The 27,288-nt window shown below is 39.5% G+C and overlaps 2 protein-coding genes across 12 annotated transcripts in view; one reads left to right on the forward strand and one right to left on the reverse strand.

Annotated features, from left to right (window-relative positions):
* Positions 1-957: 957 nt before the first annotated feature.
* LOC107706248 (claspin-like) lies at positions 958-16,579 on the reverse strand. 3 transcript variants are annotated; one of them, XM_016509900.1, is made up of 24 exons: positions 16,443-16,579; positions 15,222-15,333; positions 14,712-15,052; positions 14,461-14,625; positions 14,317-14,373; positions 14,165-14,237; positions 7,655-7,757; positions 7,052-7,554; positions 6,782-6,970; positions 6,535-6,689; positions 6,213-6,403; positions 6,084-6,136; positions 5,770-5,954; positions 4,884-5,409; positions 4,738-4,798; positions 4,544-4,625; positions 4,174-4,289; positions 3,839-4,000; positions 3,364-3,485; positions 3,082-3,209; positions 2,781-2,898; positions 1,842-1,918; positions 1,501-1,662; positions 958-1,161 (listed from the first exon to the last, which is right to left on the reverse strand). In XM_016509900.1, the coding sequence occupies exons 2-24, from the start codon at positions 15,280-15,282 to the stop codon at positions 1,045-1,047; spliced, it is 3,747 nt and encodes a 1,248-aa protein (XP_016365386.1). In that variant the 5' UTR covers positions 15,283-15,333; positions 16,443-16,579; the 3' UTR covers positions 958-1,044. The 3 variants fall into 3 exon arrangements, with proteins under 3 accessions (XP_016365386.1, XP_016365385.1, XP_016365387.1); XM_016509899.1 differs by lacking the exon at positions 16,443-16,579 and adding an exon at positions 15,814-16,051; XM_016509901.1 differs by lacking the exon at positions 16,443-16,579 and adding an exon at positions 15,459-15,476.
* Positions 16,580-16,685: 106 nt separating this feature from the next.
* The window catches only part of ago4 (argonaute RISC component 4), a 20,779-nt gene continuing 10,176 nt past the window's right edge, over positions 16,686-27,288 (forward strand). For 7 of the 9 annotated variants that reach the window (XM_016509902.1, XM_016509904.1, XM_016509905.1 and 4 more), the window contains exons 1-6: positions 16,686-16,869; positions 24,298-24,469; positions 25,082-25,202; positions 25,338-25,519; positions 25,618-25,754; positions 25,849-25,983. In XM_016509902.1, coding sequence (XP_016365388.1) covers positions 16,851-16,869; positions 24,298-24,469; positions 25,082-25,202; positions 25,338-25,519; positions 25,618-25,754; positions 25,849-25,983 — 766 coding nt within the window. In that variant the 5' untranslated portion in view covers positions 16,686-16,850. Of the gene's footprint in view, positions 16,870-20,296; positions 20,324-24,297; positions 24,470-25,081; positions 25,203-25,337; positions 25,520-25,617; positions 25,755-25,848; positions 25,984-27,288 lie in introns of those variants that run through there. The other 2 variants (XM_016509903.1, XM_016509910.1) reach the window with 1 other exon arrangement.

Consider the following 27,288-nt stretch of genomic DNA (forward strand, 5'->3'; position numbering starts at 1 on the left):
CGGGAATGAAGATGTGCGCAAGAGACGAGATGCTTGAAGTTGCCTCGTAAAATGAGCTTCAACACTTGCTGTATGAGTTCAAAAACATATTACCTGTAAAACACTACAGGTTAGACACAAGCTCATGCCACTAAAATAATAATAAAAAAGCTGGATTGTGTCCCGCACATACATGATAACTTGCAGTAAAAGCATGCTGTTGCCAGAAAACTGAAGCACTTGTTTGGATGTGAGCAGCCTGCAGTTATGACCCATTTCCCTCAGTTCTGTTGCACATCTCCCATCCCGGCGGTTTGAGCAGTGACAGAACCCAGAGGGACTCACCCCTGGCACTGCTGTCAAAAGCCACCACTCAGATCCAGTATGGCAGCTGCTGCACATTCAACCAATTGCCCAGAAGCTCTCCATATATACACACACATAGACTACATGGCTTGGCAGGCAACATGGAATTAGTTTTCTAGTTTGACAAGGTCAATTATCTTCAAAAGAGCATTTCTTTTTGGGATCATTGGTTAAAACGAAATTAGTGATGCGGAGGCTCAGCATGTTGCTGGAACCAAGCTCGCTTAAAAATCGCATGTTACAAATGAACTCAAAATTATTCAGTGGCTTCTGAGAATGATCTCAGTATTCTCTTGGCAATATAGTCACAAATCAGAGGCTGTGTCCAGCCTGGAGCAAGGTTAATCTTTAAAAAAAAAAAAAAAAAAGAAAGAAGGAAATTCCAACTCCAGAAAAGAGCTGGATTAGAATCGCTTCAAAAACACAGTAAACCAAAGCATAACCAGACAAATGTTAAATAGGAAATATTCTTGGCAGTAAAAATGCAAATAGTAGTGATGATTTAAAATACACTTTAATACACAATTTTACAAAAACAAATACATCACTTAAAAGGAGAAATCACAATATTTACATGATACAAGATACAAATAGTCTAAAACAAGCTAAACTCTCAACATCATAGCATTTAGTATGGAAAACGGGACAAATATAATTATGCATTAATTGTTAGTAACACTGGGAAGTTTGGAAGCAACTTCAGTTTTCCAGATAGCTGAAAATACTTCGTGGTGGTCCTGTAGGTTTGAGGGAGCTCCCGAGACATGGCCGCTTAGCAGCAGGGCTAAAAGAGTCCATCTGTCCTCTTTTCTTAATCTGCAAAGTTAATTTACTCATTTTTACTCGTACTTAAGAACAAATGTCATTATATATAATTTTTTTTAAAAAGCTATCATTATACAATAAAACATTGATCTTGAGTGGTGAAGTAATTCGAATGTTTGTTAATTAAGACACTACAAGTTTAGGTGTCTAAGACTACAGCTCCATCCGGTGGTAGAACTAATAACTACATTCAAAAATCATGCAACAAGGAAAACTCAGCATTTCTTTTGATTCTACTCCCTTTCCATAAAATGTTATTCTAACTCCAGAGTAAAATATCCTTGTAAAAATGTAAATAATATGGAGAAACTAAATGATCAAACAAAGTACCTGTTTTCTGGGTCCCTCTGATGCTGACGGCTCTTTTTCCGGTGACAGGGTTTGGAAGAGGAAACCTCGTGAGTTACGAGGGGCCAAGGGGTTGCTGTCAGAGATGCTGGCTAACTTTTGCAACATTGCTGGAGGCTGACTGAGTAATGAGCCTCTCTTGACCTGGAGATAAAGTACAAATCAAAAGATTACAAATCTGTGACAGTATTTCCTCTTAAAAGCAATTTAAACAAGTTGACAGTGGAATTGCTATATCAAATACTAGAAAAAACAACACTAATAAACTAAAATTTACACAGGAAGTAGAGAACAGCATGAGGGAGTGTGCTGTGGATACTGACCACAGCGGGCTGAAATGGCTTTCGGAACTGGTTGGTATTGGGAGCCGCCTTCTCTTGCAAAGGAGCAGCTGAAGGGTCTGTAAACAGGTGACAGTTTTAGAAGTGTATCCTGGAGAAAATGTGCATCATTGGGCAAACAAATGAAAAGTTTGGTTCCAAAACGCTATAAATCTATTTTGATTAATTTGAGTAAAAATGTGTTTTCTTTACCAAGAATGTGGCAAGATGAAAACCACTATTTTCTGTTTCAAACTTTCACATAGCATCTTTAGGTTATAATAACATTAAAAATTCAAATCCAGATTTAGATTTTCAAAGATTTATTATAAAATTTGATTATTTTTCCCCCAAAATGCAATAAATCCATTGAATCAATATAAAAGTTATTTTTCATATTGAAACTGTTGAAAATACACAACATAGTAAAAGTTGATCCACATATGACAGCCTCTGAACTTGGTCTTATATACAGGCACTGGACTAAAAATACATTCAATCAGTCATCCATTCATGTTTATTTCACGTTAAAACTAGTTGTAAAGAGGAAGGAAAAATAGGATGCCGGGTGTATTCAAAGCGCCGTCATTACTGTCTAGAGTTCGTGGAATGGTGCGCTGTGATTGGTTGAGCGAATATATCGCATTCTACAGAGAAGGGAGACTGGCGTTTGTCGCGGTTTGGAAAGAAAGCGAGAAAACATGACAGAATAACTCGGCGGATATCACATTTTGCATAAAATTAAAAACTGACTTTTCAATACCGACCAGATACAATACTGATTTTGGCGGAAACTCAATTTTTAAAAAAATGGCGTTTATCGCGTTTTGGAACCAAACTCTTCAAATAGTCAATCAGCACTACAGTCCTAAATACTGTCAGAAAACCTGAATTAGTGCATAGTGATTCTGCAATCTTTACAATCTCAGAGCATTTCAGTACCTTTCTTTTGAAGGGTCTTAGCAGTTAGCTTCTTAGCTAGCTTCATAAATTGACTGTCCTCCTCTTCAATCTTTTCCTCATCATCTGCATCCTCTCCCTTTTTGGCCTGAGCTTCAGTCTACAGAACAGGATCCAAGTCAGACACATACACACAAGCATGAACACATAGCATTTCTTTTTCTTATGCCGGGTTCAGACTACACAACATTTTTGTCGGTCACGATAGTCACTGTGTCAGATTACACGATTTTGACTCCTAAAATCTTGTCGTGTCGTGGACAAGAAACATATCAGACTACACCTGTTCTCTCAACCACTGTTCCCTCTCTAGCCGTTCTTTACGTCTTTGCAACTCCAGTTGATCGATTTCTTCATCTTCCTCTTCCTCATCTCCATCAGGACCCATTCCACCAAACTCAAAGTTATCATCTGGACAAAACAAACAGAAAAAAAAAAAAAAATACATGAATACAGGTCAGACACATCTACTCCAGTTAGCTGCTACAAGAAGCACGGTCAAGTACAAACACTCTTCAACATCAGTTTACTGAGGGGTGGGATCCAGATCACACGCTGAACTTACCAATGTTTTTCCAGCGGAAACGCCGAGCTCGTCCAGGTCCATCAGAATGCAGATCTCCATCAGCGAGGTAACGCTCCTGATACAGCCGCAGTCTTCGCTTATCATCATCCAAGACCTGCTTCCTGTAGGAAGAATATAATGAGCCTCATGTTCCTAGTGAAAGACTATGACAGTCTACAGAAGAAGTGCAGTTATTTCTAAAAGCAACCAGGTTTAAGGCATTTATAACACTTGCGGAGTTGACTGATCACATGGCATAACAGAAGTACCCAGCTTAGCTTTGATAAATAGGTTGGCTCCCCCATGTGGCACATTGAGGTTACAACCATTTCTAGCAGCAGACAAGCCCACTTGTGCTGTCAACTGTAAAACGCAAAGCTACCGAACAAGCATTTCAGCTGCTTTTGCAAGTACTCACCTGTTCCACCACCTACTAAAAGAGCAAGTCAGTGGAGGACTAAGATACATTTCTTACATGTGAATCTTGTTAACTTGGTCCATCAGTTCCTCATCTGATGGTAAATCTTCTTGTATCTCCTCCTCCTCGTATTCATCACCACCTCCATCATCCTCATCCTCACTGCCCACATCACTGCCAGACAACTCTGCCTCGGATTCCACAAACTCTGCTAAACGGCTGTTGGGACACAAATAACATGTATAGATATCAATACACACACACATAAAACCACTGTCATATAAGATGAAATATATTCATTAAGCAGTAATTCCCAACCTCTACCACATTAAAATGGTTTTAAACGACTTACATTGTTCATAAATATCTCTGAAAAACAAAAATAGACATACATTTTCTTTTTGCCAGTGCGTCGTCCAAAGACCGCTTCCCTTTCCTCTTCCTGCTCCTCCTCCTCTTCATTCTCAGTTTCCTCTTCTTCAGCATCTGATTTATCCTCATTTTCATCCTTAAATTAAAAACAAATGTTTACAGCACTAAGCACTGAAAGAGTAGTAACAAATACAGGCAAACATTCACATTCACCGCTGCAGTGTATATTTCTTTTTATTTAATAAAAAAAGACCCAGTTTTTTTTTTTTTTAAAAACACTCCCCCATTTTCTGGACAAACAGGTAGTCCCACCCTAAACTCACACCACTGGTTGAACACATTGGGCAAAGTAACAAATGTTTTTTTTAAGATCTTTTATCTGCTGAGTACCTTTTCACTGAGGCTGTCTACATCTGACAGGAGCCGGAACTCACAGTCACCTTCCTCCTCTTCCTCAATTATGTTCTTGTTCCTATGGGGACAGTATGAGGGTATAAAGCATTTAGTATTTGAAGCAACAAAATACAAACTATAATTTTCAAGGATATGCAATGAATCCATGTACATCGATTATAGCTTAGTACCTGTTCATTTCAGATGGCTTTTCAAAGGCAGGACTTGAGACTGATTGCAGCGACGAAGCAGCTAAAAACAGGTTAGATAGAGTTTGTTACCTACAAAACTGAACAAGTATCCCTTTAACCCTCAGTATAAACAACACAAGACTTACACGGGCTTCCTGTGAACTTGCCAGAGCAGAGAGCCAGCAGCTGGTCCATGTCTGTCTCTGAGCTGCCTTGACTCTCACCTCGTTGCACTTCTGGTTCAATGGTCTTGTTCTTCTCCCTGGGCTTGACGACTGGCTCTTCAGGCTGTGTGGAAAAAGCTCCAGAGCACAGCCCCAGCAGCTCATCCTCTGCTGCAGGCGGAGAAGCCCCTGGCTGGGTCTGCCCTGTTCCGAAGCCCCCTGAGCAGAGCCCTAGGAGCTCACCCATGTTAGCATCCATGGCGTTTTCATCCAGACTGTCTAGTATAAGCTGCCGTTTGTGGGAACGGCTTGGCACACCGCGGGGACCGACGTTTAAGAAGCCATCGGCATCCAGTAGCTGGGAGTGGGTGTCCTCCTCCAGTGAGAAGCGACCCTGGGAGTCCCCAGCCGAAGGGAGGGCGGACTCACTCGGGGAAGAGGGAGCATAAAGGTCTTGAGAATCCTCCACAGGGAGGGAGAGGGAGGGTTCGGACATCTTACCTGAGCTCTGAAAAAATATTTAGTGTCTGTTAAATTACAAATTTAAAAGTTAATTTACATGGCAAATCATCGTCATTTACAACTCAAATTTAACGGTCACCTTGTTATGTGCATTTACGATTTAGAAGACACATTAGTTACAATCAGTGAAGGCACAGCTTTTTGTTGGCCAAAACTGCAAATTTGCAAGAATAACTTGAGCACAAGTGAAATTTGTGTGGGGAGCTTTTTTTTGCCCTTGCATGGCTGTTGAAATGACTGGATATCTCCCACAAAATGTTGCTAAACAGCGGTAAAATGATGTGACATGTTGCAAAAAAAATTAGGCCAAACAAACTTCATTTCAGGAGTTCCAAGAGACCCTTACCTTTGAAGCAGAGCCGAGGAAGCTGGATCTGAAGAGGCAGGGAGATGGAGAGCGGAACGCACTGTTGGACAGACCTCTGCCTGCAGCTCTATTGACTGGCTGGTATGATGGGATCATTGAGCCCATCAGCTCAAAGCTACTGTTATGACTGCTGTCCTTAGCCAATGAAAGGGTGTCATCCTCCTCTGTGAAAGAACTAAAATTCAGTCTGATTTCACATATATTTGATACTACCAATACTAAAAGAGTAACCAGTTGTTGGAGCAACAGGTATAATAACTTATTGTTTTAAATAAGAAATGTATGTAACTCACCCATTTTATTGTCAGCTTCATGGCCAGCTGGGCCTAATCTTCTTACACCATCCCTGGACAGAAAAAGACATTCAGTTAGTACGGACTACAAAAAGTGTGTTGCAGCCCAATTAGGAAACATACACGTACCCTGTGCGGGAACAGGAGTTGCCAGCAAACAGCATCAAAGTTCCATCAGTGTCTGCTGGAGTTGGAGAGGGACTTTTGAAGCCAGGGGAAGGGCATGTTTTCACTGAAACTTCATCTTCCTCTTTGTCCACTGCCTCTTCTCCCTCCTCCACTTCATCATCACCACCACCACCCAACAATTCATCAACACCCTAAAAAAATGAATGGAAATAAAATTAAAATTGATGACTATAAAATGAGAAAAGTCATGTTAAAGAGTAGTAGATCTGGGGAAGTTTTTTAAAACATTAACCAATCCAAAAGTAATGCCAATTTTGTGTACCTCTTCATCCTCTGACTCAGTCATCTCTGCTTCCTCTTCTTCCTCACAATCCTCATTGTCAAGGCGATGCAGAGCAGCTCTGCGCTCCCTCTCCTCCTTCCTGCGGATGGCCATGGCTTGTTGCAAGCGAGACTTCAACAGTACCAGTTTCTCACCTACAAAGATGCAAACAATGAGCAATAAAAAAAAAATTAAACGGCTTCCATACCTGGAAATCAAAGCACTGTGGTAAAAATAGTGATTGTACCTGGTTTGACATTTGCAGGCTCATCCTCTCCCTCATTGACAGTTATTGTGATTGATTCAGAGCGTAGTTCTTCCTGTCCTGAAGGGGCGCTGTCTTTCCTCACCACATTGAGCTGCAATGTGCGCTCCCTTTTAGGGCGAGGAGCAGGTTGGATGTGCTTCATGAAGCGTTCCTGTAGTGCTTTCAGAGCTGTATTACACACACAAAATCAATCACTAATTGTGGAAAAGGGTGAAGGACATTTAAAAAGTGATAATCCAGAAATCTCACCTGGGTTTTCCTGAGGTGGCTCCAACTGGACAAAAGCCCCATCATCTGCACACAACTTCGCCACAGGAGGAGGATCTAGACCAAGTTCTCTTAATCTGGCTAGTTTATCCTTGCGTGGTTTGAGCATCTGAGCAGCAGTCTGGGTCTGATCAACGGAGACCTGTTGCTCTTCTTGGTCCTTGTCGGAGTGTTTAGCTCCCTCAGTTTCTTGCTCAATGGGAGTTTCTTTTTCTTGACCCACAGGTTTGGGTTCGTCAGTGCTTATGTCATGTTCTACATCTGCTTTGCTTGAGGTCTGTGGGTTGCTATCATTGGTAGGATTGTCCTGATGAGTGCCGGTGGCCGTGTCTTCTAGAGGTAGGGATGTGGTGGAGGACTGGTTACCCAGAGATGATTCTGTTGGAGGGCTTGAGTCCTGCTCTGGCATGTGCTGAGATCTTGTGGTTTGATCTGAAGGTGGTTGTGTAGTGCGCTCTAAAATACAAGCCTGGTACTTGGCAGACCTTAAGGACAAGTGAAAAAAGATTACACTGGTAATTTCTACTGTATGAACATATACAGGAGATCAATTAGTTCATTAGTGATAGAGACTTGATCTCATACTTGAGCAAAGCCATTGCACGACCCTCAGGACGAGGTTTTTTCTTGAAGAACTGGTCAATACTTTTGGGCTCTGGCATATAATATGGCAGATTGAGCATAGACTCTGCAAATATATAAAAAGACAGCAGTGTCAGAGAGCAACTTTTTTTTAATTATCCTGAAGTGATATTTGCCCCATCTACACCACACGTTTGGAGATATATGGGCAATTCCATGCAAAAGTCATCCTTACCATGAAAAAATTAATTTTTTACCAAAAGAATAAAACCCTGTTTAACTTGTGCATTTAGGTCTGTATTGTACAGCATGAACGTGCTTTAATAGAAATTTGAAGGAAATCCCTATGTTTATCCACCACATTGAAGGGGTGCACCTAAAGAAAAATTACATTTTCATTCGACTGTATTTCATGTTTTCAAATGAGAGATCAAAGACTGCCCATTTATTAATTTGTCAACAGTAAGTAATTGTAGAAAGATGGAGGCCTGTCTGAAAAGTAAATAAACTCACTTTGTCTAAACAGCGATGATTTTTGGATTTATAAGGACTAGATTTATGAGGTCAGGACGCTTCAGCACTGTGTCATGTCCGTAACATTTTAATGATTAAGTTTATATCATATAGTAATTATTAATGCAATTAACTTGAAACTTTCTGTACAAAGCCAACTTATAGCCATACTAATTATGATCAACAGTTCATCTCCATTCTTTGCTCATCAACCATAATAATGCGTTACGGACGTGACCATGTTTACCATGTTGCTGATGACTGATAGCCTGTGTATGTCTATACTGCTGTGATCTGTTTCAGGCTTTCCGTACAACATTTTAAAATTAATTCATATTGTAACATTTCAGAAATTGCATTCTCAACGAGAACATCGAAGAGATTTAGACAGCATTTGCTGTGCGGGTCAGAAATGCACAGGCGGACTGAAGGAAAAATAGCCAAAACTGTTTCAAATGTAATTTAATGTTCATTGTCAATATTATCTTATCTAAACCTTTTATGTGTTTCAAATAACTATATCGCTATGCGCTGCATGCAAGCAGAGTGCAAGGTTTTGCGTGTTCAGTGCGCATGTGGGGTTATCATTTATTGTTTTTCACTTTGTTATGCAGATGCAAAACGTGAATCTGCAGTCTTATTCGCAGTCTGAGTCTATTTTATAAATATTTGTACAATATGCCTATTATCAGCATATTTTACTTAACCTGTTTTGTATCTTAGTTATTTAATGCACAAGCAAGTCATTAAAACTTTTTTTTCAGCAGCATCCGTTTAATCTTGATCAACGAATTGGAGCAGCATTAGTCTGTTAAATAATTTTAAAATGTCAAATAGCATTCAATTTAAAGGTTATATAACTGCATCTGTCTCGGATGTAGACTGGTGAAGATTTATTTTAATGTGGATTCCAAACTCTAGCGTTAACCTACATAAATGTGCTACATTTTTGGCCCATATTCAAGTGTTTGTGCGGAATATTAATGCGTATGCATGACAGGGAGGCGCCCGCGCAATCACTTGCATTTTTTCCTGAAAATTAACATTTAAAATCAGTTCAAAACTGATGTTATATATGTAAATTCATAACAAAATAATGAAAACAAACAGGATGGGCTTTCTGCCATCTCTGTGAACTGGAGCGCTTCTCAAAAAAGAACCAAAACTCAGCATGTGTCTCTCATAGGCTACAAAAGAAATGTGTCTATAGAAAGCTTGAAATGTCTACTTTTAAACAAACCAATTAAAAACGAAATTAAATACTCCGTTTATGTAATCTGAAGGTTTCATTTCTCTCTAAAGCCACATCTAGTACTGTGGAGATAAGAGTCAGCAGCACTGTGAATTTCATCTTGCAGCCAACAAGAAAACATTAGTTTATAAATAAATAATTAAAATGTCTAATTTTTCTATACATTAATAATCATTAGGCTACTTTTGCCTGCGCTTTGTGGCAAACTTTATGCGTGTGATTGAGCGTGGAATATATTGAAGCTTATTATGGATTAGTATATTGATTTAATATAAATGTGCGATTAGTTAAAGAACAGGCCATATGGTATTTTAAAGCGTCCTAATATTGTGTTGGAGTGCCCTACAACTGGTTTAAATGCATCTAAGGTCAGAAAACATTGTAATTTTCTCATATACATTTAATATTAGAGTCATTTGCCAATGATTTCAAACCCCTCCCTTCCATAAGCCTACTCTGCCCTGATTGGTCAGCTGGCAAAGCCTGTTGTGATTGGCACAGAGAGGAGTCCTTGAGCAAGTTGGCGAGCGCTATCCTTGACAAAGCAGCTTTACATAAAACAATAATATAGTGCTTCAATTCGTTCTTATAATAATGACATAAAATACAAAAACACTTATGCAAGCGAATCGTGCCCACAGCTAAAGTTTTGCTGCTAAACTGTGAACACTTAAAACAATAATGGTGGATACTTTAGCCGAGTGCTAACATGACTGATGAAACAATACAGTTTGTAAACCAATATATGTCTACTGTAATGTTTGAAGAATGACAGACAAAAGACGCTGTCTTAACTTTTAATCAGAACACAGAACAGCTGTATACAGGCGCACCAGCCTAACTAACTCGCTCGTCTCTCCCGCATTAACCCTATAACTGCCGGTGCAGCAAAATAAACAGCAATTTCACAATGATTATAAAGTCTGTGCACTACACTACATTATGTATGATTAAATTAAGTAATCTGAACAACGTCAGTCTACATTAATCGACACATTCTTAGGAAATAGTGGGTTCACAGCGAATTATCAGAACTACTTCAGTAAGACAGTAACATTGTGCTTTACCTGGAAACCTAAAGCTGCACTAGGTGTACATCACATAGATTAACTGAGATGTCAGCTTTTTGTGATAATAAAGGAAGCGTGCTGCTCGCATTCTGCCATGCCAAACCATGCACGCAGCAGCCCATGCTTGCTTTCTGTAAAAAATAACAGTGGTTGTGAATGTTGATGCTTAGTCTAAATAACAAATATTTTATCGGTAGTACGTTGTTATGTTTATGCTGGGATGTTGTGGAGCTTAGGAGATGTTACAGAACCATTTCATGTAAATTTCTTCAATGTACTGAAAACAATCTATATAGATTACTTTTATGCAGGCGGGAGCGGGACAAAACATGAATGTCGCGGGTGGGAGCGGGACCAGATAAGATAAATTTTTGCGGGAGCGGGCGGGCGCGGGACAGAATCTTGCGGGGTACGGGCGGGAGCGGGACTGAAAAATCCATCCCGTGCAGGTCTCTAGTTCACAGCGAATTATCAGAACTACTTCAGTAAGACCTGGAAACCTAAAGCTGCACTTGGTATACATCACATACTAGCACAAAAATTGAGCACTCAATTGAAAATTTACACATAACGTATCAATTGTACTTACAGGTTGTAGTTCGGAGAGTTTGTTAGTCCAAATTAAGAAGATTAGAAGCAAACGAAAATAAAAGCCAAGATTAGAGAAGCAGTCCTTGGTAAAATGACATGCACACAACAAAAGGTTCGAATTGTATTTCTGTGGTATCCTTAAACACAGCGTCTTCTCGACATGATGTAAACACACTAACTAGCGGAAGTGATTGTGGGCAGGTCAGACTCGTATTGTGTTCGTATTTCGCGGGCAGGCGGGGATTATGCAAATGTATTACCCAGTGACGTATACCAGTAACAGGCAAAAGATTCGAAAATATGACGACTCGTTAAGGCGATTCAGAATCGGCTCTCTCTTTTGAGAGACAATCGTTAAGGCGATTCAGAATCGAATCTCTCTTTTGAGAGACAATATATTTATTTATTATGCACTTTTTTGATTAACAACTTTGCAGATTGTTTTCATTTAAGGATAGCTACGTTATAAAATGCAAGAGATATTTTTCAAAAACCCATATGACCTGCTCTTTAAATAACGGCTTAAACGAACGACTACTAGTTAAAGGCACAATATGTAATTTTCGCCGCTGGAGGGCACGTATTCAAAATAAACAAAGAGACAAAGGCGTAGTTTGATGACGCCGTGACTGAGTGTGGAATCATGGGAGTTGTCGTCTTCATCTCCACAGCCGATGCAATCCGACTGGACTCAGGCAGAAATCATGTTCATGGATGAGCTAATGATTTATTAACGTAGTAGAATGAAGCAGGGTGAGGCTGGAAGCCGTCGAAGAGAAACGAGGCTGCTGAACGAGCGCGACACGGCTCGAAAGCAGCGGATCTTTTATTATGCCACAGTCGACCGTTTCCGCTCCTTCCGATCGTGCGTATGTGGGGGGGAAAAAAGCAGCGCGGTAGCTTACATATTGTGCCTTTATATTTATATTTATATAGGCAGACCTATTAAACCACTAGACGTCTCTATTAAAGTTTTGAAAGCATTTTATACGCATTTCCGTAGTCGGATAAATTCTGCTTTAAGAATGGTCACGTCCGTAACATTGATTTTTCCTGTGAAACACAAAAATGAAAATTTAAACAAAATGTATATTTTAGGTTTTGTAAATAGCCAACCCTTCTCAATTCGGCAGATATTGTTGCTTCTGGTTTGTACATTGTAAATAGCAGAAATTCTACAAAATGTTGTCTCCCAGAAACTCGTGTCTTTTTTTTGTCACATCCGTAACGCATGTGTATTTCCCTCATTTAAAATATAAAACGGGTTTATAGACTGAAACTTTTCTGATGTCTGGACTCTTTTTTAAGAGGTTTTGAAAAATATAAAGAGATGGTTCAATATATTGGTAATGAATACAATTTATGAGAATTTATATTTCAGGTTTTGACTGCGAATGTCACATCCGTAACGCTGGAATTTGCCATATATATGTATATATATATATATACACACACACAGGGGTGCACATAATTGGTCCGCATGCGCGACCAAAATAAGAAATGCGCTGTGTAAATTAGTTCAGAGCGCGCGTTTGCGTACCGACATGGTTGACAGCTGTTAACGCACAATTACCATTTTAGATCGACAAACTGTACTGTATAAGATTTCTATTCAAACTGAAAGCATAAATCTAGGCTACCCGCTAACATTTTCAAAGTACAATGCAAAACTGTGACATTTAATTCACTGACGCGCTACAATCGGCAGCGTTAAACCCGGAAGCGCATATACTTACTTGCCGGCAACCCGCCAAAATAAAAGCTTGCTGATTTTAAGTTTGAAAATGAAAAATGAAAATAATTAAAATTAAAATCTAAATTTATTTGATCCAAAATACAGTAAGAGTGTAATATTGTGAACTACTATTACAAAAAAAACAACAACAGTTTTCTATTTAATATATTTTGTCATTTATTCCCATGATGGCAAAGCTGAATTTTCAGCTGTCATTACAAGGATAGTTCACCCAAAAATGAAAATTCTGTCATTAATTACTCACCCTCATGTCGTTCCAAACCCGTAAGACCTCAGTTCATCTTCAGAACACAAATTAAGATATTTTTGAAGGAATCTGAGAGCTCTCTGACCCTCCCATAGACAGCAAGGGTACTACCACAATCAACGTCCAGAGACGTAGCAAGGAGATCGGTAAAATAATCCATGTGACATCAGGGGTTCAACCGTAATATTACGAAGCTATCAGAATATTATGTGCGCAAAAGAAAAAAACGACTTTATTCAACAATTCTGCGCCACACGGCTACGTTTTCTACGTTGTTTGTGCTTTGATTTGAACGAAAACAACATATCCGTGTGGTGCGGCTGACATGGAACAACATAACCTGTTTGCGTTCAGTGGATGCTCTCCAAAATGGCACTAGGGTGACGCGGAGGAGACGAATAGTTGAATAAAGTCGTTTTTTTTTTCTTTTGCGCACAAAAAGTATTCTCGTAGCTTCGTAATATTTTGGCTCCTTGCTACGTTTCTGGAAGTTGATCTTGGTAGTACCCTTGCTGTCTATGGAGGTCAGAGAGCTGTCAGATTCCATCGAAAATATCTTAATTTGTGTTCTGAAGATTAACGGAGGTCTTATGGGTTTGGAACGACATGAGGGTGAGTAAATAATGACAGAATTTTCATTTCTGGGTGAACTAACCCTTTACTCTATTCTTCAGCGTCACATGATCCTTCAGAAATCATTCTTAATATTAGGGCTGCACGATAAATCGCATGCGATATTTAACGCGCATCTTGTCAGAAAGCCGGTTCTGTAATCAGCGGTAAATCTCCATCACGTGCGTGCTTTCACATTGAGCAGCATTAACTACACAGAGCCGTTGTAAATATCGCATGCGATTTATCGTGCAGCCCTACTTAATATGCTGATGTGGTGTTCAAGAAACATTTAGTCTTATCAATGTTGAAAACAGTTGTGCTGTTTAAAATTGTTGTGGAAACCGTGATGCATGAATAGAAAGTTTAAAAGAACAGCATTCACTTGATTGTTTTAGTCTAACTGAAATCAAACTCCTAAAGTGCATGTAAATGCACTTAGTGAGCCTAGCAGATGTAACTTCTGACTGACCTCTCACAAGTCTCTGACTCTCACTGTGAAGCTCCTTGAGTGCCTGCTTGCTGGCTTTTGCTGCTTTCCTCTCCTGAAAACAAGTCAGTGATTTTATTATACTCAATTAACACAATCAATGAGACTGTATCGCTATAGTAAAAAAATCTCACCTTGCGTGGTGACCTGTTCTCTTGTTCCTCATCTCCACTGAACTCAGACAGATGAGGCTAGAGATAAATAATAATAAAAAGTAACTATAACCGATTTAAATCATGTGGTGACTTCAGACAGTCAAAGCAAAAGTCTGCGCTTACTTTTTGTTTGGCCTTCTTTTTCACAGCTGATCGGATAGCATCTAAAGACTCTTCCTCTTCACCTTCCAATTGTGGTTCAGAGTCTTCCTCTAACTGGGCGTCAAATAGATCAGAGTCTCCGAGCAAACAGCCACTGTCATTAAGTGCTTTGATTGGAAGGGCCTCCTTAAAATAAGGAAAAAAAAGTAAACAAAAGAGATTAAAACAAATAATTCTGAAACGGCTAGTTGTTAAATGTTCTAAGCACCCACCTCTGTTTTTTCTTTCAGTCGTTTTACAAGGGCAACGTTGCGTTTCTCTTTTTCTTTGTGTCTCTGTGACTTCTCCCTCTTCTTTGCTTCTTTTGGTTTGACTTGGACTTCCACTTTCTCTGGCTCACTCTCATCACTGTCCATTGAGATATGGGATACTCGTTTTCCTCGCTTCCTTTTGATGCTTTCAGGCTCCTTAGTCTTTGTCTCCTCATCGCTGGACTCTGACAGGACCAGAGCATTTGCCATCCCAGCCTCTTCCTGCTCCCCATCACTGTCACTGTCCTGCAGTGCCTTACGAGAGCGGCCCTTCCGACTAACCGTGATATCTTCATCTGAATCTGAAACACAATAGTTGAAAAAGGATCTGTCATCCCACAATATATTTTGGTGTTACTGTTCAGAAATGTCAAAAGCATTCCTTTTGCTCATTTATCAACAAATATAAATGAATCAAATTCTCAAATAGTTGTTTTTCTACCATTACCAAAAAGATCTTATCCAACTAACCTTGTTGGTCTTCAATGACCATGTTGGTGTCAATCACAGGCTCCTCCACTGGTGAGCCCATTCCACTATCTGAATCACTTTCAGCTGTTCCCGCCTCAGCCAGATCTACAGGCTATAAAATATTACATTTGGTATGCATGCTAATACTAATCTGACAGACTTCCATTACAAAAATAAAACTAGTTTAATTGGATAAATCGCGTGCTTTTGTAAACAAGAGAATGTAAATATACATACCTTTTACGAGCACTAACGTTACATTATAACTAGAAAGCAACCTACACCGTATTTATTATTCTTTCTTTTGCTGTAAACACTAACTTACATAGAATATAATAAAAAGAAATTCGACATTGGCAACAATTAAGATAAAAAAAGCAAATAAAGTGTGCACAATTCCTCTGGCCTTACGTGACAAAAGACAGGATGAACAGCTAAGCTGGTTAGCTAAACACAAATAACCTGATGAATTCATTCAAAATCTTTATCAGCTGTTGGGCGAATTAGTTGTCAACTAGTATTTGTTCAACAAATGTAGTCATTTACATGTATTTTGGAAGTAATATATTGTTATTTTGCTCTGATACGTTACCCGCTCAGACAGAAGAGAGCTCATCTTTAGGTCGTGTCTTGAGTTTTATTCGGTACGAAACTACATCAATCGCACGATGCAGGCACTTCAAAGCCGTATAAACGTAAAAAAATCAGTCTTTTTATCCAAAATGTCATAAAATCTAAATGTAAACGTTATTTTTACAATGCCAAAATGTATACATCCATCTCCCGCCCGATGGTGGTAAACGAATAGAACTTCATCCTTCGCGCGCTGGGCTCGAGCGCTTTTCTTTAACTTTCTCCGTCATTCTTTTCGAGCATCGCTATTGGATGAACGGTTGTTAGGCGCTTTTGGGCTGTGCTGATTGGACAGGACGGTCAGAGCTGAAACACCAATAACGCGTCGGATTGGTCAATGTTGACTGTAAATGGACAACAACAGAGTTCCAGCAAAAAGGCAAGTTGCCACATGGGGGCAGGATATTTCTATAATAAAATATTAAGCTACTTTCAGTATGCTTCATGTAAACTGTTAGTTAAGATAACACGTAAAGAGAAAGAAAAAGAAAAACATTCACAAACTTTTGAGTGCTTGTCAATGATTAAACCTTTGACCATCCACAACTGATTTGTTATTAATCAATACACGTGTCAAATGGCACTTACAACTGAAATGAGTGTGCACGCAGCAGATTTTTCCTGGATTTAGATGGCCAACTGAACTGCATTAATTTCAGTGCCATGAGCCGTTGCTAAAATTTAATTATGTACTGCTAAACGCAACTTGGCTAGCCTGTGTATCCGTGTACTTCACCGCCCGAACCTTTATAATTTTCCCTGTGTGTGTCAATGTGCGCGTCCACCAACCGAATTTCGCGACCCCGCGCATGCGCACTTACAAATCCCATGGATCTGCTTTAAATCACTCAGAAGACAACGCAGGCAAGCGCTGCACGTCTACGCATCCTTCCATTTCTTAAATTAGCCACCTTAAGCTTCGAGATACCGCCCCCAATTTCAGTGTCGGTACGGAGCCGCCAGGCCGGGACAGAGACGGAGAGAGAGCCCTCGGCCATGGAAGCGCTCGGACCCGGTAAGTGCTAAAAAACGAGCTGTATGACAGCGTAGTGTGGGCCGTTGCGCTGCCTCACCAGGGCCCGCGGTAGCGCGCTGTTTAGGCCTCGACGGAAAAAAACGAAAACAATCCCCTATCACGCTACGCCTGCTTGTCAAAACCGTACTAACGACACAAAGGTGTTGATAATCGTACTCTGCCTCGGCGAAGGAGATTTTGGGAAGCCAACAAGTGTATGTTTATTACTGAATTAGCGTTAAATGGTTCTAGCCCAGTGCGGAAGACAGGACGGCATTGTGTGGTGGTGGGGATTTAACCACACGCATCTTTCTTCCGCGTCTGCCATGAACCAGCCTGCATATTAAATAACACGTCCTCTATTTGAAAAGTAACACCTTTCTAATGTTTTTTTTAACCCAGACGGTTTGTTAGCGAAGTGTGCACATATCGTTATGAATGTTTTGCGCGAGCTTGAAACGCAAATATAACGCTCGCGTGCGGTGTAGTTGATACGGGCGCGGATGTATCCCCCCCCCTCTCTCTTTTTTATTGTTGGCGCTTTGTGTGACCCCCATGTGCGTTTGTTTATGCCTAAATGCTGACCATTCCAGAGGATAACCGTTGACAGGACTTTAAGCGCCAATGTCACGTATATAACTCCATGAACAGCCAACGACTAGCTGTTGTCACTATAAGTATGAACTCGCTGACCTCTGACAAATTGGCTTAATTATGATCTTAGACCATGACATGCATGAGAATTAAGCGATGTTGGTACAGTATCATTTTTTTGAGAGCTAGTTCGCTTTCTTCTTCAAATTGCCCTGCATTTGTTTTCATATCGTTTAATGCATCAGTGCTTTTGAAAACATCTGATGTGTCCTGCTTCTCTCAAGTGATGCTTTTCATTAACCTTGCAGGTTTTCTGGCTCATTAACTTTTTTCATTTTTATTCAATCTGTATTGTCTATAATCACGTTTGTTTATTGGACAAATGTGAAAGCCTTATAAATGACTCTTAATTAGCACTTTGTTTGATAGCATGCTCTAATAAGGAAATTAATTGGGTGCATGTTGTAACAAAGATTCTTTTTTAAAAAGCGAAAAGGACTGTGTGTTTTGGGAATGTATGTTCTGTAAATGTAACTTCTGTTCTTCAGCTGTGAGGTCAGGCAATGCCAAAGATCTGCCATCAAAGTGTTTGTAAGAATGACAAAGTATGTTGATTGCAATATATTAAACTGTTGTGTAATTCTGAGCTCCGGCACAATAAAGCTCTGTACGCTTGTGTTTGTTGACATTCTGTGGCTGTTAGAGTCTCGTGTCCTCTGCCAGCCAAAATCAGCATTGTTTTTATCTGTTACTACAAAACAAGATTTTAAAAGTCAACATGGAATCAAAATTGACCTTAATGGATCAGCATTTCTGGTCTTATTGTGAACAATTCATAGAAAAAATTGAATCTTTAATAAAAAAATAATTGAATAAACAACTGCCAAACATTGCATTGTTTTTCAATGTTTAGCAGAACTCCCATAATGCTAATAATGCCCGCATTTCAACATCTATTCAATGCCTGATGAAAAATGAAACCCAAATGTGACACATTGAAGGAATAAAATGGGTTGAAAACCACAGTTCTTTTTGATGTTGTTGCAATCTTACATAGTTTCGTTATAATTTTAATAAGTATTATTTGGTAATCTAAAATTAAGGGGAAGCATATGAAAGATCAACAGCCGTACAAGCAGCTCTTGTGTTTGGGTAACTGCAGCCTCTTACAGATCTGGATGTATTGATTGTGACTGCAGTGTGTGATTCAGTAAGTAGTTAACATGGATCCTGCATATCTTTGTCATGTCTAGCATCCGCTGTGTAATCCAGGTGATCTGCCTGTGTCATGAGACTCAATGTCATTACTGAGTCATCACTTAGTCCAGCTGCCCTTCAGTTTAAGCCTCTCATGCCATTTAGCTCACAGCATGACACTTTTAGCCTGTTGCCCCCAGTAGAGAGATACTGCATTCAGGATACAGTTTGGAATTTTCTTTTTTCATAGCCAAATTAAAGGATCGATTACATGTTCATCTTGTTGACATTCCCGATGCAGCGGAGTAAAAAATGTGCCATGTTAATTTAAAGCCCTCTCGATTTTTGTCACAATTGTCATGTTTAGGGTTTCATAGTACTATTCCTTTGCACAATATTCAGATTTTCTATATGCATAAAATGCATAGATAACTTATGTTTGTCTAAATGGTTTAATTTCTGCTTTATTTGATGAATGAACCAGAAGAAATTACAGCTCAAATATTTAAGTGTCATTGTGATTGATTATTTGTTTGGACTGCCAAGTGTTATGACATTTTAAACAACATGGAATTAAAAACCAATGCTGTTTTCTGTGGGTCTTTCTGAGGCCTTAAAAGGTCTTAAATCAGAGTAGAAAGTCTTACATTTATGAAGTCATGGCATTAAATGTTGCATGCACTGCAAAAAAATTTTTATATCTTCCTTAGTATTTTTTCCCCAATACAAATATCTAAATGATCTATCCTGAAATCAAGGTACATTTACTTGAGATGCATTTTGAACACGAAGTATTGTTTTCTGATAAATTAAAATGAAGTGAGTTTCTGCTTAAAACAGAATAAACATCTGTTAATGGGGTATGGAAATGTTTTCTCTTCTTTTTCTGAGCCAGCTGGCTGATATTTGTTCTTGTTTTAATCATAAACTCACTTCATTTTGATTGATTTCACATCAGTTCACAAAACAAGACTTATCTAATGTAATTTTGTAAATGCATCTTGTTTTATGAATCTCACAAAACCTGCAGAAACCCTGTACATAGTATATAGTGTATGCTTAACAGTATTTAGTAGATGCTGAAATGGTATTCCATTTTGAACATACCCTTATACTTTAGATGACTGCTAGACGGTCAGGCAGTTGTTAGATGTTCTGGATCAAATAAGCAATCCAGTACCTTTGTTCATGGATTACTTTACTCCTAATGCAATTGAAGGCATCAGGATAACACAGGCTTGATAATGAGTGCAGTGAGACCCTGATTACGGACTGAAGGCAGTAGCTGCCCACTTTTAGCGATTGTGTCTGACACTCCATCTTGATGTGAGGTGTAACAGCTGAGTGGCCTATATATAGAGTCCTCTTGGTTTTTGATGAATGCAGGTTTTCCCCCATCTCCACCCCAGCCGTGTTCATGCTGTAGTTCAGAGAGCTTTGTTGGCATTGAGTAGGGGGAGCCATAGGCAGACAGTATGTGGAAGGGATGAGAGAGCGGTTATAGAGGCTCACGATTGTTCTTCCTGGCGCTTTGCTTGCTAACTGGAGCGTGTAGGTCTGTGAGGGGCTTAGACCCCTGCAAACCACAGCGGTTTGACAAAAGGGTCCATCATATCACTCTGATGGGCCCGAGAGCCCTCGGCCATGGAAGCGCTCGGACCCGGTAAGTGCTAAAAAACGAGCTGTATGACAGCGTAGTGTGGGCCGTTGCGCTGCCTCACCAGGGCCCGCGGTAGCGCGCTGTTTAGGCCTCGACGGAAAAAAACGAAAACAATCCCCTATCACGCTACGCCTGCTTGTCAAAACCGTACTAACGACACAAAGGTGTTGATAATCGTACTCTGCCTCGGCGAAGGAGATTTTGGGAAGCCAACAAGTGTATGTTTATTACTGAATTAGCGTTAAATGGTTCTAGCCCAGTGCGGAAGACAGGACGGCATTGTGTGGTGGTGGGGATTTAACCACACGCATCTTTCTTCCGCGTCTGCCATGAACCAGCCTGCATATTAAATAACACGTCCTCTATTTGAAAAGTAACACCTTTCTAATGTTTTTTTTAACCCAGACGGTTTGTTAGCGAAGTGTGCACATATCGTTATGAATGTTTTGCGCGAGCTTGAAACGCAAATATAACGCTCGCGTGCGGTGTAGTTGATACGGGCGCGGATGTATCCCCCCCCCTCTCTCTTTTTTATTGTTGGCGCTTTGTGTGACCCCCATGTGCGTTTGTTTATGCCTAAATGCTGACCATTCCAGAGGATAACCGTTGACAGGACTTTAAGCGCCAATGTCACGTATATAACTCCATGAACAGCCAACGACTAGCTGTTGTCACTATAAGTATGAACTCGCTGACCTCTGACAAATTGGCTTAATTATGATCTTAGACCATGACATGCATAAGAATTAAGCGATGTTGGTACAGTATCATTTTTTTGAGAGCTAGTTCGCTTTCTTCTTCAAATTGCCCTGCATTTGTTTTCATATCGTTTAATGCATCAGTGCTTTTGAAAACATCTGATGTGTCCTGCTTCTCTCAAGTGATGCTTTTCATTAACCTTGCAGGTTTTCTGGCTCATTAACTTTTTTCATTTTTATTCAATCTGTATTGTCTATAATCACGTTTGTTTATTGGACAAATGTGAAAGCCTTATAAATGACTCTTAATTAGCACTTTGTTTGATAGCATGCTCTAATAAGGAAATTAATTGGGTGCATGTTGTAACAAAGATTCTTTTTTAAAAAGCGAAAAGGACTGTGTGTTTTGGGAATGTATGTTCTGTAAATGTAACTTCTGTTCTTCAGCTGTGAGGTCAGGCAATGCCAAAGATCTGCCATCAAAGTGTTTGTAAGAATGACAAAGTATGTTGATTGCAATATATTAAACTGTTGTGTAATTCTGAGCTCCGGCACAATAAAGCTCTGTACGCTTGTGTTTGTTGACATTCTGTGGCTGTTAGAGTCTCGTGTCCTCTGCCAGCCAAAATCAGCATTGTTTTTATCTGTTACTACAAAACAAGATTTTAAAAGTCAACATGGAATCAAAATTGACCTTAATGGATCAGCATTTCTGGTCTTATTGTGAACAATTCATAGAAAAAATTGAATCTTTAATAAAAAAATAATTGAATAAACAACTGCCAAACATTGCATTGTTTTTCAATGTTTAGCAGAACTCCCATAATGCTAATAATGCCCGCATTTCAACATCTATTCAATGCCTGATGAAAAATGAAACCCAAATGTGACACATTGAAGGAATAAAATGGGTTGAAAACCACAGTTCTTTTTGATGTTGTTGCAATCTTACATAGTTTCGTTATAATTTTAATAAGTATTATTTGGTAATCTAAAATTAAGGGGAAGCATATGAAAGATCAACAGCCGTACAAGCAGCTCTTGTGTTTGGGTAACTGCAGCCTCTTACAGATCTGGATGTATTGATTGTGACTGCAGTGTGTGATTCAGTAAGTAGTTAACATGGATCCTGCATATCTTTGTCATGTCTAGCATCCGCTGTGTAATCCAGGTGATCTGCCTGTGTCATGAGACTCAATGTCATTACTGAGTCATCACTTAGTCCAGCTGCCCTTCAGTTTAAGCCTCTCATGCCATTTAGCTCACAGCATGACACTTTTAGCCTGTTGCCCCCAGTAGAGAGATACTGCATTCAGGATACAGTTTGGAATTTTCTTTTTTCATAGCCAAATTAAAGGATCGATTACATGTTCATCTTGTTGACATTCCCGATGCAGCGGAGTAAAAAATGTGCCATGTTAATTTAAAGCCCTCTCGATTTTTGTCACAATTGTCATGTTTAGGGTTTCATAGTACTATTCCTTTGCACAATATTCAGATTTTCTATATGCATAAAATGCATAGATAACTTATGTTTGTCTAAATGGTTTAATTTCTGCTTTATTTGATGAATGAACCAGAAGAAATTACAGCTCAAATATTTAAGTGTCATTGTGATTGATTATTTGTTTGGACTGCCAAGTGTTATGACATTTTAAACAACATGGAATTAAAAACCAATGCTGTTTTCTGTGGGTCTTTCTGAGGCCTTAAAAGGTCTTAAATCAGAGTAGAAAGTCTTACATTTATGAAGTCATGGCATTAAATGTTGCATGCACTGCAAAAAAAATTTTATATCTTCCTTAGTATTTTTTCCCCAATACAAATATCTAAATGATCTATCCTGAAATCAAGGTACATTTACTTGAGATGCATTTTGAACACGAAGTATTGTTTTCTGATAAATTAAAATGAAGTGAGTTTCTGCTTAAAACAGAATAAACATCTGTTAATGGGGTATGGAAATGTTTTCTCTTCTTTTTCTGAGCCAGCTGGCTGATATTTGTTCTTGTTTTAATCATAAACTCACTTCATTTTGATTGATTTCACATCAGTTCACAAAACAAGACTTATCTAATGTAATTTTGTAAATGCATCTTGTTTTATGAATCTCACAAAACCTGCAGAAACCCTGTACATAGTATATAGTGTATGCTTAACAGTATTTAGTAGATGCTGAAATGGTATTCCATTTTGAACATACCCTTATACTTTAGATGACTGCTAGACGGTCAGGCAGTTGTTAGATGTTCTGGATCAAATAAGCAATCCAGTACCTTTGTTCATGGATTACTTTACTCCTAATGCAATTGAAGGCATCAGGATAACACAGGCTTGATAATGAGTGCAGTGAGACCCTGATTACGGACTGAAGGCAGTAGCTGCCCACTTTTAGCGATTGTGTCTGACACTCCATCTTGATGTGAGGTGTAACAGCTGAGTGGCCTATATATAGAGTCCTCTTGGTTTTTGATGAATGCAGGTTTTCCCCCATCTCCACCCCAGCCGTGTTCATGCTGTAGTTCAGAGAGCTTTGTTGGCATTGAGTAGGGGGAGCCATAGGCAGACAGTATGTGGAAGGGATGAGAGAGCGGTTATAGAGGCTCACGATTGTTCTTCCTGGCGCTTTGCTTGCTAACTGGAGCGTGTAGGTCTGTGAGGGGCTTAGACCCCTGCAAACCACAGCGGTTTGACAAAAGGGTCCATCATATCACTCTGATGGGCCCCAATAGCCATCCATCCCCCCCAAAAACATTGAAAATTTTAAAATAAGGAAGTGAATGTCTGTTGCATAGTTTGAAGCTATTCCTGCTTATCAGTGTCTATTTGGATTAAATAGGACTAACTTTCAATTGGTCATCATGTTTTACTATTATAACAAAGTTTTTTGCAGGCAAATGATTTGGTGGGTTGTGATAGCGTCATCCCAGATTGCAATGCCCCCCCCCCTTCCCATATGACAGCTTGCGTGGGGCTGCATGGAGGCGGGCCATTAATGATTGGCTATTATTGTTTCTTATTTTGTTGAGTTTTTTTTTTTTACCCCGTTTGTGGGTTAAGGGTCAAGTCATGTCGCTTTAAGTTGTTTGTATCTCTGTCATTCTGTTCTTCCTTGTTAATCAATCTGAAAGCCAGGCATTGTGTTGTTCCATGAAAGAAAAGGGCACGTCAGTGTATGGTATATGTCAGATGAGATCACAGTCAGTAGCCACTACTACGTTAAATGAAGGTTCAGTCTTTTGGCTTCATCTAAACAAAATGATTGTTTGTTTCTTCCAGGCCCGCCTGCCCCTACCTCCCTCTTCCAACCACCACGCCGGCCCGGCTTGGGTACGGTGGGGAAGCCGATTCGCCTGCTGGCCAATCACTTCCAGGTGCAGATCCCCAAGATCGACGTCTACCATTATGACATTGACATCAAGCCTGAAAAGCGACCCCGCCGGGTCAACAGGTGAGTGCAAGCAGATAAATATAGATTTCTTTCAAATAAATTAATATCCATTTTTATATTCTAAATTGTACAGATGATCAGATTTTATTTACACTGCCATTCAAAAATTTGGGGTCAATGGTGCGAGGACCCTCTTGGAATTGCAAGGAATGTTTTTTTTTTTGATAGAAGTCTTATGCTCACCAAAGCTGCATATATTTATTTTGCTTTTAATTTCATTACTCCAGTTTTCAAATGATCCTTCAGAAATCATTCTATTATGCTGATTTTGTGCTCAAGAAGCATTTCTTATTATCAATCTTGAAAACAGTTGTGCTTCCTAATGTTTTAGTGGAAACTGATAATTTTTTTTTTCAAGATTCTTAGTAGAAAGTTTAAATAGAAATCTTTTGTAACATTATGAATGTCTTTGCGGACATTTTTGATCAGTTTCACGCATCCCTGCTGATTAAAATCATTATTTTATCATTAACCTAAAAAAAAGTGCTGACCCCAAACTGTTGAACAGTAGTGTGTGTGTATTAATTTATGTTGAGGATGTATTCATGAAAATGTAGCTAGCAGTGGAAATGTATTCAAATTATTGTAAATTTGGGATGTTTTATTCTATAGAGAGGTGGTGGATACGATGGTGAGACATTTTAAGATGCAGATCTTTGGGGACAGGCAGCCTGGTTATGATGGCAAGAGGAACATGTATACGGCACATCCGCTACCCATCGGGAGAGACAGGGTAACCAAAGCATGCTCAAATGCAGTATTTGGTTTTTCCCAAATGTTTAATAAACATAACAATATCCTTGTGTTTTACTTCTTATTGTGAGATGAAAAGCTCCTTTTAAATATAAGCGTTCTTGACGTGATGCAGGTGGATCTGGAGGTGACATTGCCAGGTGAGGGGAAGGATCAGACCTTCAAGGTGTCTCTGCAGTGGGTGTCAGTGGTGAGTCTGCAGATGCTCCTGGAAGCTCTGTCTGGTCACTTGAATGAGGTCCCGGAGGATTCTGTACAGGCTCTGGATGTCATCACTCGTCACCTGCCATCCATGCGGTAAGCCACAGTCTCTGAAATCATATTTGCCCACGTGAGTTGTGTAAACTTTTTTTTTTGGGGGGTTGGCCTGATATCTTTCGCGCCTTTTGATACAGGTACACTCCAGTAGGTCGTTCCTTCTTCTCACCACCAGAGGGGTATTACCACCCACTGGGAGGAGGGAGGGAGGTTTGGTTTGGTTTCCATCAGTCTGTCCGTCCAGCAATGTGGAACATGATGCTCAACATAGATGGTATGTTTTGTCTTCCTAAATCTTTTCCTTCTATGTGCATCTTGAGAATATGCCCAACTCTGCCTATTTAAATTTTATTTTCCACACGCTGCAGTTTCAGCTACAGCCTTCTACCGAGCCCAGCCTGTCATTGAGTTCATGTGTGAGGTTCTGGACATCCAGAACATCAACGAGCAGACCAAGCCCCTTACAGATTCACAACGTGTCAAGTTCACCAAGGAGATCCGAGGTGAGGGGTGAAGCATGTTGCTGTAAAATGGTTCATAATGTCATTTACTGTAGCTCAAATTTAGTTTACACTACCTATCAAAAGTTTGGAGCTGGTAAGATGTTTATTATTTTGTTTTTGAAGAGTCTTTTATGCCCACCAAGTGTACATCTATTTGATCAACATTACAGTAAAATTAGCACTATCGTGAAATTATTACAATAAAAAATGGTTTCTATTTTAGTATATTTCAACATAAAATGTATTCCTGTGATGGTAAAGCTGAATTTTTAGTAGCCATTACTTCAGTTTCACATGATCCTTCATAATAGTTTTCTAATATGATTTAGTGCTAGGGCTGTTGCGATGACCGCAATATTGTAATACTGCTATACTAACGAGCCAACTGCAGTGTATGACAAGCAACTGTAAAAAAAAAAAAAATCAGTTTGCCATCAATTGTTCTAAGTAAATGCATTTTACTCCTTTATATATGATAGTAGTTGATCTATAGCGGGTGATGGGCAAAGTAGCCTAATGTTAGTGTACACTGTAATCTATTCACTACACACAAAACCTTTTAAACATTGTAAATTACTAATTATAACACTTTCATTGTACAGAAAGAGAGCAAAGAATAATTACATTATCAAAGAACATCATTGACTTCTGTCTAGCCAGAGTTCAAGCACTCTCAAAAACTCTCATTATAATCACTGAAGCTGTTTACGCTGTGAAATGAGTCTCTTACTTACATTGTACGCACATCTGCACTTTGCTTCTGATGAGCGAATTTGCCAGAGAGCAGAATTCAGTCAGTGAGCGCACTAGGGGTGCAACAGTTCTCGGTAAAAAAATCGAACTGTACCGTTCTCCACACAAGGTTCGGCATACACTAGGACCGCGGTTCAACTTAAATCTGACAATGCATCTGTAATATGGTTTGTTAGAGTTCGGCTAATGCATGTTTCTGTTGATGGATACAAATTCTGGCTTTCCCAATACATTACAACAAGAGCGATGAGAGAGAAAAAAAACAATACGTGGACAAACCAGTCACTCTTTAATCAATTCAAGTGCTTTATGCTGGAATAACTGTAATTTATGCCGTCATCACTTGTTGATAGCGCAGGTGAGACCTGAACAGTACACGTTGCTATCTGTGTTTAAACTAAACTCATTTAAGCCTTGCCAGTTTAAATATTAAAGAGCCAGAAAACGTGAACTCGCGCGCGCAGTGAGAAGATCTGTGTGGTCGCTCATCCGAAGCGCGTGAACCCGCATCTCAAAGCACAAATATTAAGCTCTCTGTGAAGTATTGTGTTT

Source organism: Sinocyclocheilus rhinocerous, unplaced genomic scaffold (assembly GCF_001515625.1).
Source record: "Sinocyclocheilus rhinocerous isolate Xijiao unplaced genomic scaffold, SAMN03320098_v1.1 scaffold53, whole genome shotgun sequence".
NCBI lineage: Eukaryota > Metazoa > Chordata > Actinopteri > Cypriniformes > Cyprinidae > Sinocyclocheilus > Sinocyclocheilus rhinocerous.